Source organism: Canis aureus, chromosome 5, assembly GCF_053574225.1.
Source record: "Canis aureus isolate CA01 chromosome 5, VMU_Caureus_v.1.0, whole genome shotgun sequence".
NCBI lineage: Eukaryota > Metazoa > Chordata > Mammalia > Carnivora > Canidae > Canis > Canis aureus.
In genome coordinates, this window is record NC_135615.1 from 11,555,062 (window position 1) to 11,567,881 (window position 12,820).

At 37.0% G+C, this 12,820-nt stretch overlaps 1 protein-coding gene across 10 annotated transcripts in view; it reads left to right on the top strand.

Annotated features, from left to right (window-relative positions):
* Positions 1-11,711, top strand: part of NEBL (nebulette) — a 343,159-nt gene extending 331,448 nt beyond the window's left edge. For all 10 annotated transcript variants that reach the window (XM_077896878.1, XM_077896879.1, XM_077896873.1 and 7 more), the window contains 2 exons: positions 4,583-4,689; positions 6,343-11,711. In XM_077896878.1, the coding sequence (XP_077753004.1) occupies positions 4,583-4,689; positions 6,343-6,519 (284 nt within the window). In that variant the 3' untranslated portion in view covers positions 6,520-11,711. The remainder of the gene's footprint in view (positions 1-4,582; positions 4,690-6,342) is intronic.
* Positions 11,712-12,820: the final 1,109 nt, after the last annotated feature.

Sequence of the window (12,820 nt, forward strand, 5' to 3'; positions counted from 1 at the left end):
ACCCCCAGTGTGATGGTATTGGGATTGTGTGGCCTTTGTGAGGTGAGGGTCAAGACAGTGGATTTAGTGCCCTTATAAGAGACCTCCTAGAGAGCTCCCTCATCCCTGGCTGCCATTTAAGGACTCAGGAAAGAGAAGCAGTGTATCAGTGAACCAGGAAAGGGATCCTCATCAGACACTGAATCTGCCAGCGTCTTGACCTTGGACTTCCTAGTCTCCAGAAGAGCAAGAAATAATTTGTTGTTTAAGCCACCCAGTCTATGGTATTTTTTTATACCAACCCTAATGGGCTAAGACATCAATAAGACAACTTTTATTTTTATTTTTGCACTTGGCTATCTACTATTATCTTATTCTCATTGCAAGAGTTTCAAAGCCTCCACCTCATCTTTCAGGCTATCAAAATCTTTATCGTGGTGTTACTATGCAGAGGCCATTGTTCTGCTGCCTTCCTGCTTAACCTTCCAACCTCTGCATTTTCTTCTCTAATGTGGGATTGATACCTATTTTAGAGAGTTTTTCTGACAACTACTGGCAACATGGAAAGCACCATGCATACCAAAGACACTTCCATAATCCTCCTCCTCTTTTACGTAAAAGGGCACCTCCCATGGTGGGCTGGCTTCTTTTTGATTATTTTTCTCCTTTTATTATTGTGGGTGCATAGCTTTAGTTCATAACCTCTACCATGCAAGTGTACACATATTTCCTTATTTTTCCAGTTTCAGATTTATGAAGCCTCCAAAAAATGTTTCTTTTTCCATTTTCACCTTCTGTTTTATGATCTTCATGTCTACATACTTCTCTGTCTTGGTTTTATCTCCTTCCATTGAAAGGAGAGCATTAAATAGAAAATATCAGTATTGGCTGTTCGTGGGAGAACTTTATGATGCACTAAAAGAGAGATTTTGGTTTTGTAAATACAATGGGAAAGCCTGAAATCCTCAGGGCTTTAGTGAGTTTCCACATCTCTGGTCAATATAGCTTACCAATGTGAAATGAAAATTGAGTCACACTTGTGTGTTTTATTGTTGTCTTAGGGTGATGAAAGCTATTTTTTTTTTAATTTTTAAAACTTTTTTTTTGGAGAGAAAGTGAGCAAGCATGTGCAAACAGGTAGCAGGAGCACCAAGGGAGAGGAAAGGAGAAGAATCTCAAATAGGCTCCAAGCTCAGCATGGAGCCTCAGCATGGGGTTCTATCTCATGACCACGAGATCATGACGTGAGCTGAAACCTGAGCTTAACTAACTGAGCCACTCAGGTGCCCTGAAAGCTATTGTTTTATGACTTTTATGCTACTGCAATAAAAAACTCTCAATCTCAAGACTCTTGTATTGGAAGACCATCATGGAACCATCATCCATCTGTATCAGTGCTGGTGGAATCTTACCACTGGTTCAAGGAAGAGGGACACTGTGTTTTTCTCTGATAAGAAGTCCTTGTTTGTTGCAAAATTAGCTTAACGTCTTGCTTTTGCAAAGCCTTTTGAGTTCTCTATTTTTGTGGAAGAAATGTCATACTCACATGGAATAACAATCTTTCTCCCAAATTCTTAATAAACCCAATTTCCAAAGCCATTGTTTTAAATTTCCTATGCTTATTTTACCTTAACAAAGAAATCATGTAGCAGAACAATAATAAAAAAGCAATGTCTGTGCCTCTTTTTCAAATTGGCATTTGCTTTTAGTAAGATGAGTCCTCTGGGCTCTCAGTTATGTTTTTCATAGCTCTAATAAGAGTTTCCTAAAAACTCTTTTATTATATCAGGTATAAGGTAGATAACAAGGTTTGATAGCCCTGAAGGAACTTGCATTAGGTAATGCAGCTGGAGAGAGAAATGGAAATAATCAATAAAGGCATGAAAAGAAACCATAAGAACAAGATAGATTATATTTATCCCAAGGTTCCTCCTTCTAAACTCTCCCCTGCTCTCTCTCCAACCTACACAGATTTAGGGCAAATACATCACTTTTTTTTCCTGCTGTATTTGACAATAGCTACAAGTTCTCTTTGAAGGTCAGATTTGAGCAGTTAAACAGGTGTGAATATACTTGGTTTCTGAAGGCCACAATTAGAGAACGCTGTTCAACAACATTCTCAAATTGTCAGTCCTGGGATTATGACCTACAGACTATGTACATGTAAATGCATCACAGCATATGAGAGAGCATGTCTAAAAATAGTTTTCATTGTCTTTTCCTCGTAGTTTTTCAACAAAATATTTTAAGACAGCCATGCTTAACTGTATATCAAAATGTGAAGGTCATGGTTTGTTGGTGTAACAAAGGATTCAGGTTTTTTTTTTTTTTTTTTAATTTTAGGTAGGAGTGTAGGCTTTTTTTTTTTTTTTTAAAGATTTTTAAATTATTTTTTCATGAGAGACACAGAGAGGCAGAGACATTGGTAGAGGGAAAAGCAGGCTCCCTGCGAGGAGCCCGATGTGGGACTTGATCCCAGGACCCTGGGATCATGACCTGAGCCAAAGGCAGATGCTCAACCACTGAGCCACCCAAGTGCCCATGTGTGGGATCTTTAAATTTAACTGTTAGAATTTACAAATAGATTAAAATAATAATTAATGAAGAAATGAATTGTTTACAAATAAAATAATAGTTAATGAAACAATGAGTTGTGTACATGGCTGAAGAAAACTAGTTCAGGTCTGCCAGTCTGGGGTGTGCAATTGATGTCCTTGACTTACATATTTATCTAGAAATGCCCTAGGTATTCAGAGCCATTTCTTCAGCTGGGTAAAGGGCAGATGTCCAGGGCCATTATTACTTGAGGAGGGCAATCGTTTTTGTCACCCCTCTTCTTTGATCCCTGGCATGCCTTGAGCATAGTGGACAGTGATAGTTGTTAAAATTTATGGAGGCTTACTAAGCGACAGGCAATGTAGTAAGGCCTGTGCACACATTAACTCACTCAGTCAATATTTGTTGAGAATGGAGGGGGGGAGAAGTGAATGGTCCATGCTCCCAACACACAGAAAAGGCTCTTTTCCTCAGCTAATTAAGTGGGCTTAGATATTTTTAGGGATTTCATTATTTTTTCTTCATGAGTGAATTTTGACAATATTCCTGACGTCTCTTGACATTAAATATTTAAATTGGGTTGATAATGTTAAAAAGTGCTATTTTCTGAAGTATTTGATATTTAATGCTTTGATAACTTTAAAATGTACTACAATCCAAGTAAAAGTCTTGTCTATTTCTCTTTGATGCTGAATCTAAGACATTAAATAAACACGACTGTAACAACATTGCAATATGAATTAATTCAAGAACTTTTAAAAAATTCTCACTCAACCGAATATCATTATTACTTGAAGAACACATTTATGATTTGTAATTTTCTGATGATTGAACGTCTTTAAAACTTGGTGTTCTCATATATCATTAGAACGAACATACCACTTATAAAATACTAATTATTCACAGTACCCAAGAATTATATATGCTTTATTCTTTTATTATAAAAACTGTCCTAAATAAATGAAACCTAGATTACTTACATACTCAATCTGATTGAACAAAACTGGCAACCTATTATGGATTTTTTTTAGCACTTATATAAGTTTTACTAATTATTATATGACTATTCAAAACACAGTGAAGGGCATATTACTAAAATCCTCTCATTCATAGCCAGCCCCATGCTTCTGGTTATAAGTACTTAAATATACATAGGGAGAAACACTCACTCAGGCATACATCTACTGATTTTGTAGGGTTTTTTTTTTTTTTTATCTAGTTTCTATGTTGGTTTCTCTAGAATTCAGTGTTTTCGAAACAGGAACTTTGTCATTTGAATGTCCTAATTAATGGTGAGAACAGCAAAAAAGTGAGTGAATGCTATTATGATACAATTTTCTTTCTTTTTTTTTTTGATGTAGAAAGACGTTTATGAAATTATGTGGTTTGGTTTGCTAGGCTTTTGTAACATATTCAGATGACTTAGTCTTGACTTAACAACCAAGATAAAATTGGCAATTTATATATTCTAAAGAAAATCTTCTTTTAAGGGTATAGACTCATTATTAACTGCTAAACAAACATATGGTGTTAACCATATGCTATATTTGTCATTTTTGTAAAGGTATTATTCAGCTGGATGTCTTGAAATATTGAGAGCATCTGTTATATAAGTATTTGGTAAAAACATGTATACTTTGTCATTGGTTTGACAATCCAATTAAATTTTTAAAAAATTTCTTGCTTTTATTTTGGAAAATGTCTAAGGGGATTACATAGCCAAGTAGAAGTGTGATTTTGTTAAAAGGTTATGGGAAATTTTTGTTTTGTACTTGTGTCATTTGAACAGAGCCTCTGCAGTAGAGTAAAACAAATATTTCTAATATATTTTAACTGCATGTTAAACTGATTGCCTATATATGTCATTAAATGCTGAAATTTATACTAACCAAGAGACCACTTATAACATCACTATCTAAATTTCACATGACACTGAACATGGCATTTTGTTTCAGAAGAGGGTAGCAGAGCATGTCCTTTGAGGGCTCAGGAGGGCTATTTTGAGGCTCGTTTTGAGGAATCTTTGCATGTCTATGCTCCTGTGCAGCCCCTGTCCTTCCCGGAGCCTACCAGCAAAGCCATTCCCAAGGCTATGGATACATGCACCAGACCAGCCTCTCATCCATGAGGTCAATGCAGCACTCACCAAATCTAGTAAGTATCAATTTGAAGTGTTTCTTCTTCCCTGCTCTTCCCATTTTATCTCCAGAAGAGAAATCCAAGTGGAATACAGTTGCATTGAATAGTGTCCATTTTCAGGTGAAGGATAAATGACAACGTGGATCTTTGTATCCTTTCAAAGAAAACGAAAAGTTTATGGAGGTAAACCACTGAGAAAGGAAGGCACGCTGTGGAAACATGTAAACAGTAAAACATACAAAGACTCTCCCAGAACAATATCCTTGTTGTTATTTCATGATTGGTCTTAGCCAACTGTGATCTTCCTTCAAGCCTATAAAGCACAAATACGTTAGCCTGAGCACTGAGAAATGAGCAGTCCTTCTAAGCAGTTGGAAGTTATCTTTAAGCTCTCTAAAGTTCTTTTTGGCTCATCTAGTTTCCTCAGCCCATGAATTCGCTTAATTTTGAGATTGTCTAATGTTAATATTAGCAAAATTCTTGGTCTTTAATAAAGACAAGTATGGTAAAACTCAATTTACATCCTGTCTATAAACCCTTTGTCTGACATGTGATGTGCAAATACCTCCTTCCATTTGGCAGGTTCATTTTGTTAATGGTTTCCTTTGCTGCACAGAAACTTTTCAGTTTGATGTGGTTTCACATGGTTATTTTTGCTTTTGGTGTCAAATCCAAGTGATCGTTTCCAAGACCAGTGTCAAGGAGCTTACTGCCTATGGTTTTGTTTTGTTTTGTTTTTCTAGAAGTTTTATTTTTTTAGATCTAACATTCAAGTCTTTAATGTATTTTGGGTTAATTTTTGTATGTGGTGTAAGAAAGTGGTCCAGTTTCATTCTTTTGCATGTGGCTGTCCACTTTTCCCAGCACCACTTATTGAAGAGACTGTCCTTTCCCCACTCTGTATTCTTGGCTCCTTCCTCATATACTAATTGACCAAATCTGCATGGGTTTATTGCTGAGGTCTCTGTTCTGTTTTCATTGATCTATGTTTTTATGTCAATACCATAGTGTTTTGATTACTAAAGCTTGTAACATAGTTTGAAGTCAGGAAGTGAATAATTTCCTTATTATAACAAGGATTTCGTTATGTATACCTCAATATTCAGAACATTCACCTACTAAATGTCTATCCCTGTGATTCGGAAACCTGCAAAATAAGTCTATTAGCTAGTTTTCTTTTTTAAGATATATTTTTAAGAGGAAGCAAAAATTCTTTGTACTATTTAGGGAAAATTCATTTCCTCTGCCTGGGGCCTGAGGGTAGTGACCTGACACTGACTTGGCTCTTTCTGCCCCTAGGGCAGTTTTTGTTCTCTGAAGAGTGTGGAATAAGGGGAGAATCTACATAATCTAAGGTCTCTGGGGTTATCAGAAGCTGAGGGAAATTGGTTTTACTGCTTCAGAGCTTACTTTTTGATGGGCTAGTCATTGTATCTAGAGGCTTCCTAGATCCCTATCCTGGGCCCCCAAACACTAGCCTTTCTGCTAGTCTGGATGGACGCTGCTGGCATAGATGGTCAGCTCTGGTTTGCAGATCTCCAGAAATAAGTCCACTGGGGAACATTCCTCATAGTCTGTCATCTGTGAGCTGGTTTGTCATGATGGGCGTTTGTGGTTGTAAAATATTTTGTATCCATTGTGTGACCCTCCCCCTCCTTTCCTTTTCAGAGGACCTACCGAGCCATGTACGATTACAGCGCCCAGGACGAAGACGAGGTCTCCTTCCGGGACGGCGACTACATTGTCAACGTGCAGCCTATCGACGACGGCTGGATGTACGGCACAGTGCAGAGAACTGGCAAAACAGGGATGCTCCCGGCGAATTACATTGAGTTTGTCAATTAAGTCTTTCTCCTTGTCTTTGAGCTTTATTCTAATGTATACTAAACCCAACCTTTTTAAAAGATAGAAGATACTTTTAAGACAACTTGGCAGTTATTTTACAATAATCTATCTTTCCTTTGACAATGAGACACACACAGCAGGACGAAAGAATGGCTTCTGGGCTCAGCACAGCAGCATTGTCAGGAGTTCCTGTACACAAAATCCTTAGGTCCGGGCCCGGTGCTGCTAAACGGGTTAATGGTTTCCTTGGATTGGCTACGGCACACTTCTGGGAAATGTATTTTTGTAGCCTTTCATAGAGATGTTGATCGTCCCTTAAATGTAACAAGTCTGTGAAACTTCTTAGCTGTCACTTTGGAATCACCAGAAGCCAGTTCTCTTAATTCAGTAACACAGCCAATAATTTAAAAACCATTTAGCTTTTGAGTCATTAGGGAATTTCCAATTCAAGTGAAAATTGCCCTAATGTAATAAACGTCAAGAGCGGCAGAATGACAGTTTGCTTAAAATCATATTGACTGCTGGCCTTCAAGACCTAGAAACTTCTCCCGAACAAAGACATTTCCTTGTTCCCTAGACTGACTTGGGTCTATTTATTTCTCATTTGTACCAAGGCGTATCCTCTTCTCCATTTATATTCTGTGGGCCCAAGTCTACGCTTGACTCCATAGAATGTCAGGACCAAATAACGTCACAGCTACACGGCAAAGGGCAAAGTTTCAGGTCATCTCTATTATTTCCCTAAGAGCTTTTACCCTGTTGCATGTCACGTAGGTTCAAGCTTCTGTAACGTAGGCAGCTGCACTGCCCATCCATCTCTGTTAATAGAGCAAAAAGTGCGGCTGATAACCTAACAACCCTTTCAGAGCTCTAGTCGCCAGCTCATCAGAAAACCGTATTTTGAAAAGTTGCTTGAGATTCTCCTGCTGCCTTGCACTCTAGTTTCGAAGGATTCACACCTTTAGGAAATAGACGCCTACTCTAGCAATTAAGTGACTTAGGTGTTTACTGAGCAGCTTTCATTAACTTAATGCCGCTGTTGATTCAAAAGTAAAGAAAACTTACTAGGAGCCAGTGACTACAAAGTATAGGAGAGACAACCAGTGAACAAAATGTCACCCACTCCACATGGAGACGATTGGGTTTTTTATTTAAGAAAATGTTATTCACATCCGGGAATGGAAATCTAGCCACTGAAACTAGTTAATGAAAAGACTTCTTTTCCTTTCTTCTGGTTCTTACTTTCTAAACCATATGCAGGGTGGGGGGAAGATGAAGATGCCAGCAGAGATTTTAAGTCTAGGCCCAAGAGGTTGTTCACGCAAAAAGAAGTTGTTGTCCTATCTTGAATTTCAAATACGAGACCTTGCAGGCTCTGCCTGGATTTACAGCCATGCTGCAGCCCTTGCTGACGGGTGGTGAAGACTGGCCTGTAGTCCATAGTCAGGATCACTGGAGAATTAACATCCATCATCGAAGTGACTCTGTGTTTTTCTGATGTATTTGGACCTGCTACCAGTATTCTGGTAGTATTCATGTAGGGCCTGACTCTAGAGTGATGAAGCTATAAAAGCAAAGTTACAAAAATGTGATAAAATGTATAGACCTTGGGGATATATCCCTTATATAATATATGCAAAGAAATGAACAAAACATCTTGTAAAATACCTTTTATAGAAGTGTTCAGGAGTTCAAAAACAAATGCTCATTCATTTACACTTATGAAAAGTTAGTATATACTTTTGAAAATCTGGAGTTTCATTTTATCTGGCTAAAAGAGCAAATAAGCTTTATTATACTCAAGCTGCGTCTACAGGACACTCACATAAAAAGAGAAGAGAAAAATTCAGGTAAAAAGCTAGAGAGTTTTCTGAGGGGATTTGACAGATCCCTACATACCCAGCTGGACTGATTTTCTCGTATCGAAATGGCCAGTCATGATTAAATTAACCCCATATCTGTTTTGATGTCTTGTACACAAACCAACAAAGACAAGATGAATTTATGACCTTCTTGCAAAAAAACCTTCTGTGCATTAAAAGTGGGGGCAATAAACTTGCTCAATTTTATTATATCTCTAAGTAAATATTTATGTTTCACTCAGACCCCTTCTTGTGACTATGAAAAGCTGTAGTTGTTGATTAAATTTGCAGACTAAATGTAGGACAGGTACAATTTTTTGAGAAATAGCACATTTATGGGAGGCCCAGAGGAAACAGATTTGAAATGATGTTTTTAATCGGGAAAAGTACCATAAAGTAGCAGCTTGTTGCTCCCTTGTCTTTCTTATCCACTAGTTTCAAAATCAGATTCCTGGAATGTAGAAGTCAATAATTATTGGGGGAATAATCCTAAAATGTTAAGCTTCACATAATGTTTGCATAGCGAGATGATTCTGCTTCCAGCCTCTAGGAATTCAGGTCTGCTTAGAATTTAACTAGAGAGTAATTATTTTACGGTAAAGACTGCAGGAGAATAAGATGTCGTGTGCTCCTGACACCCACCACAACTGGGTAGCGTTGCCACTAAAGCTTGTCAGGGTATTCTAGCATCTCAGCAGAAATATAGGAAACATATATGTATAATACCAAAGTGCTATTTTTACAGTATCATTTTTCAAAACGACGTTCTTGAACAATTTTTCCACTTTGCACCCCCCCTCCCAATTTGGCAACAGGTATCTCATACATAACATTGATGGCTAAAGAAGGGTTTAAAAACATATGTCTTTTAAAAATCAAGTTAAAGACTGTGAAATGTCCAAGCACAGACAACATGCACCTGATTTTCTGAATGTGATGCATTCTCCAGACTGATAAAAGCACAAGGAACAGTTTGATATGCTTTTACAAGATTCTGAAACCAAAACTGTACATGGATCATCTCTCTCTTGAGAATAGCAGAGCAACAGAATAGATATATGACTTTTGTTGTAAGTTTTTGTAGTCAACTGTTTTTACTAATTCTCGTTCTCTAGGAAAGCTTTCTACTTCTAATCTGTGGCAAAACGAACTCTTCACGTCTTCTTGTTCTTGTCTATACATCCACAGCATAGCCCAGTTTGAAATAGTTATCAGGTTGTCAGATCCCCACGCAGCCGCAACCTCTTCTCAGGCTTCCCCACCACCAGAGACCACACAGGAATTTGCAAGCGCAGTTTCTAGGGGCATCTAGTATGAACATGGATGAGATTGGACGAGACTCTCTCTCACTATTAGGTTCACTGCCTGAAGGTGATGAGGATGCAGTTTTGGCAGGTTGGCCACAGTCTTTCTTTCCTTGTCCTCTCCCCTGTTGAGCTTGACAACAGTCTGGGAGGTGGGGAAACAGACTTTTCTAAAACAGTGAAGTTCAAGAGGTGCATCTGTTTTTCAGGTGTGTCCACCTCCAGTGAAATGTTTTTAATGAAAAGATAAAATGTGTGTGATCCTTTAATAACACATCCTTATATAAAGTGGATATAGTTTATACCAAAATTATAATATAGATATATTAAAAAGAAAGGTGCCTTTTGATTACCCTTGTTTATCCTCTATGGTCTTGGAAGGAAAACCGAGCCAGCAGGCTTCTTGTGTATTCTGTAGTAATATTTTATTGTACATGATTGGTATTTTTGTGGCGGGGGAATTGAGATGCTCCTGATGGATACGAGAGGTGGTAGCAGATTGTATTTTACCTCCAAAGGTTGAGAACTATAGAAAATACTGACCTTTCCCATACATTTCTGGAAAGTTCTTTGTGGATTTATATATAGTCAGGATGCATAAACATGAACTTTAGGTTTGAGACTTAAAATACCTATTGTAAGATAGAAGAATTCTATTATGAGGCTGAATTCATTGGACAAGATAAAATTCACTTCATAAGTTTCATTATACCTTAGCTATTCACTTCTGATAATCTGAAAGTGGCTGGAGCATGGGTGTTTTGGGTAATGAGACACGGAGGCAAGAAAGCTTTAGCTAAGTAAGAAGCTATGTAAAGTAAGTTAAGAATGCTAAAAGGAAAGTCTCTTTTTGAAGTATTCCATGCCCACTAGGGTCCTTTCCAGGCAACTGACTGTCAACTATTGATGATCAAAAAATATATATAAAGATATTGTATGATGTTTCTATGGCCATCATTTCATGATGCTACTGGACTCCACCAGCCTGGAAGGATCCCTAGGGCAGATTTTTCCCCAGTGTCCATATTACTTCTGTATATTCATGAAATTCCATATGCTTTTGCATTTGATACATGGCATCCAGTTGGCATAGTATCTGCTTCTTTGTAATCCAGTTGCTGTTAAGAATGATTGACTTTGAAGGAAAAAGAGAAAATTGCATCCTAGTGCCATTCTTCAGTGTGCACACGATGAATGGCTGAGCATTTAGAAGCAGCACCAAGTGTGTCACAGGTGTGGTGTGGCAATGTTGGCCTCTGACCTGTGATAAAAATACAAAACTGGATCATTGCACAGCTTGGCTTCTGTTTGCTTCAAAAATGTAGAATTGTGGTTGATGATCAATTTCCAAGATTGTACTAACTTTGAGAGCGTATAGTTATAATGGAAATACTTAATGTTTTTAAGATGAAGGGGCTTATAGAATGATACAGGTTATTAATATAATTTGGCTTTTGTTATGCAAATTAACACCAGCTATTAAAATATATTTTAGTAGAAATGCTTTAATTCATGTTTTTTTTCCTCTACACTGTGAATCTTTAAGCCTTGGTGGACTAGAGCAACATCGTGCTGCCCAAAGGACTAACCTATGCAAACTAGTTCACATTTTAGTGGATGTCACAGTAATTGTGTAATAAGACATTATTTCCCCCTGCATAATGTACAGCGGCATTGAAATAAACATTAAGCCTAGCATCATGTATGTATAGTATAGTCACTCACAGACCCTTCAAGGCTACTATAATCATTAGTATTATTATTATTTGTTTAAAAACAAATCGCTGATTTATCTATTAAATCTACTTGAACGATGTTGGAACAAGAATGACGGGTGGATGTGTCGGCTGTGGCTTCAATGTGGTCACTGCAAGTGTTTTCCTATGATAAAACTGTGTTCAGATGCACTCTCTTCAGGGTATTATTATTCTGTGTCTTCTTTCTGTATTTGTAAAACATTATGACGCTCTAATTTTCCTATCTCTACACATTTGGTTTGCTTAAATAAATGCAGGATATAACAAAATGGTTCTACTTCTTGGTTCTCACCTTGGTTTCTTGGAGCTTGGGTCATTGATCATGCTGGGCATGAGGTTTATCATGACAACTTATATTAAGTCAACATTGTAGGCACATGCTGGCTTCAGTGCACTTCCATTAGTGAGTCATCCAAAATGTGTCTTCCTCCCCACGATAAACTTAATTTTTAAATGATAACAATATTATGCTTTTTCAAGCTCAATCTTTCTGATTTTATATCAAAGTACTATAATAATACAGCATTGTAGTTCACTTCTTTCAAGATTAAATTCCTCATATATTCTCAATAGAATTTTAATTTTCTTGTATTAGTAAGATGAAAGAAACAGCTTGGAGCAAAGAATAGAAAATGCAGAAATTGAGTACATGAAATGGGGAGATGCTCTGATTTCGCAGCTAAGAACAGCTCATTTATCATAGAACATAATTGCCTTTTTCCTCCTATTTTCCTATAGTTGGAAAAAGTAAGTCCCTATTTTGACCCTACTATAAATCTGTTGAGACTAGGATCTTAGCCTTACTATATTATTCTGTAAAAGAGCCTCTTTGATGGTGCAGAAATCCTCCCAATTATAAACTGATAAACAATATGGATGACACATTTAGAACACTTACTCACAGAATAAACATATCTACCTGATCTGAATCTTTCTGTTTTTCATATTCTAAAAGTACAAAATGAGTATTTGCATGATATTCATCATCAATATACTGATGATATCTCAAATTACAAAACAGCTTGCTTATTTATTTATTTATTTATTTATTTATTTATTTGAAGAAGTTGCTCTCTTTTTGTCTCTCCAAGATTTTTTTTCCCTCCATCATAATAAACTTCCTCCTCGGAACCCAAGCCACACAGTAATGAATAACTTTGCAGGATTTTTTTTTTCCTGAACTAAAATAATTTGGATTTAGAATATAATTTTGTTAACTTAAAAATTGCGAGGTCTCTGTTATAAGTAATTGAGACCCACATGACCACCAGAAGTCTACCAAAATAACTTTTTATAAAAATACTCCTACATAATAAATTAAAAAGTAGATAGAAGGAAAGTTTTGTTTCTTCCTTTATGTAATCTGCTTCTCCTACAC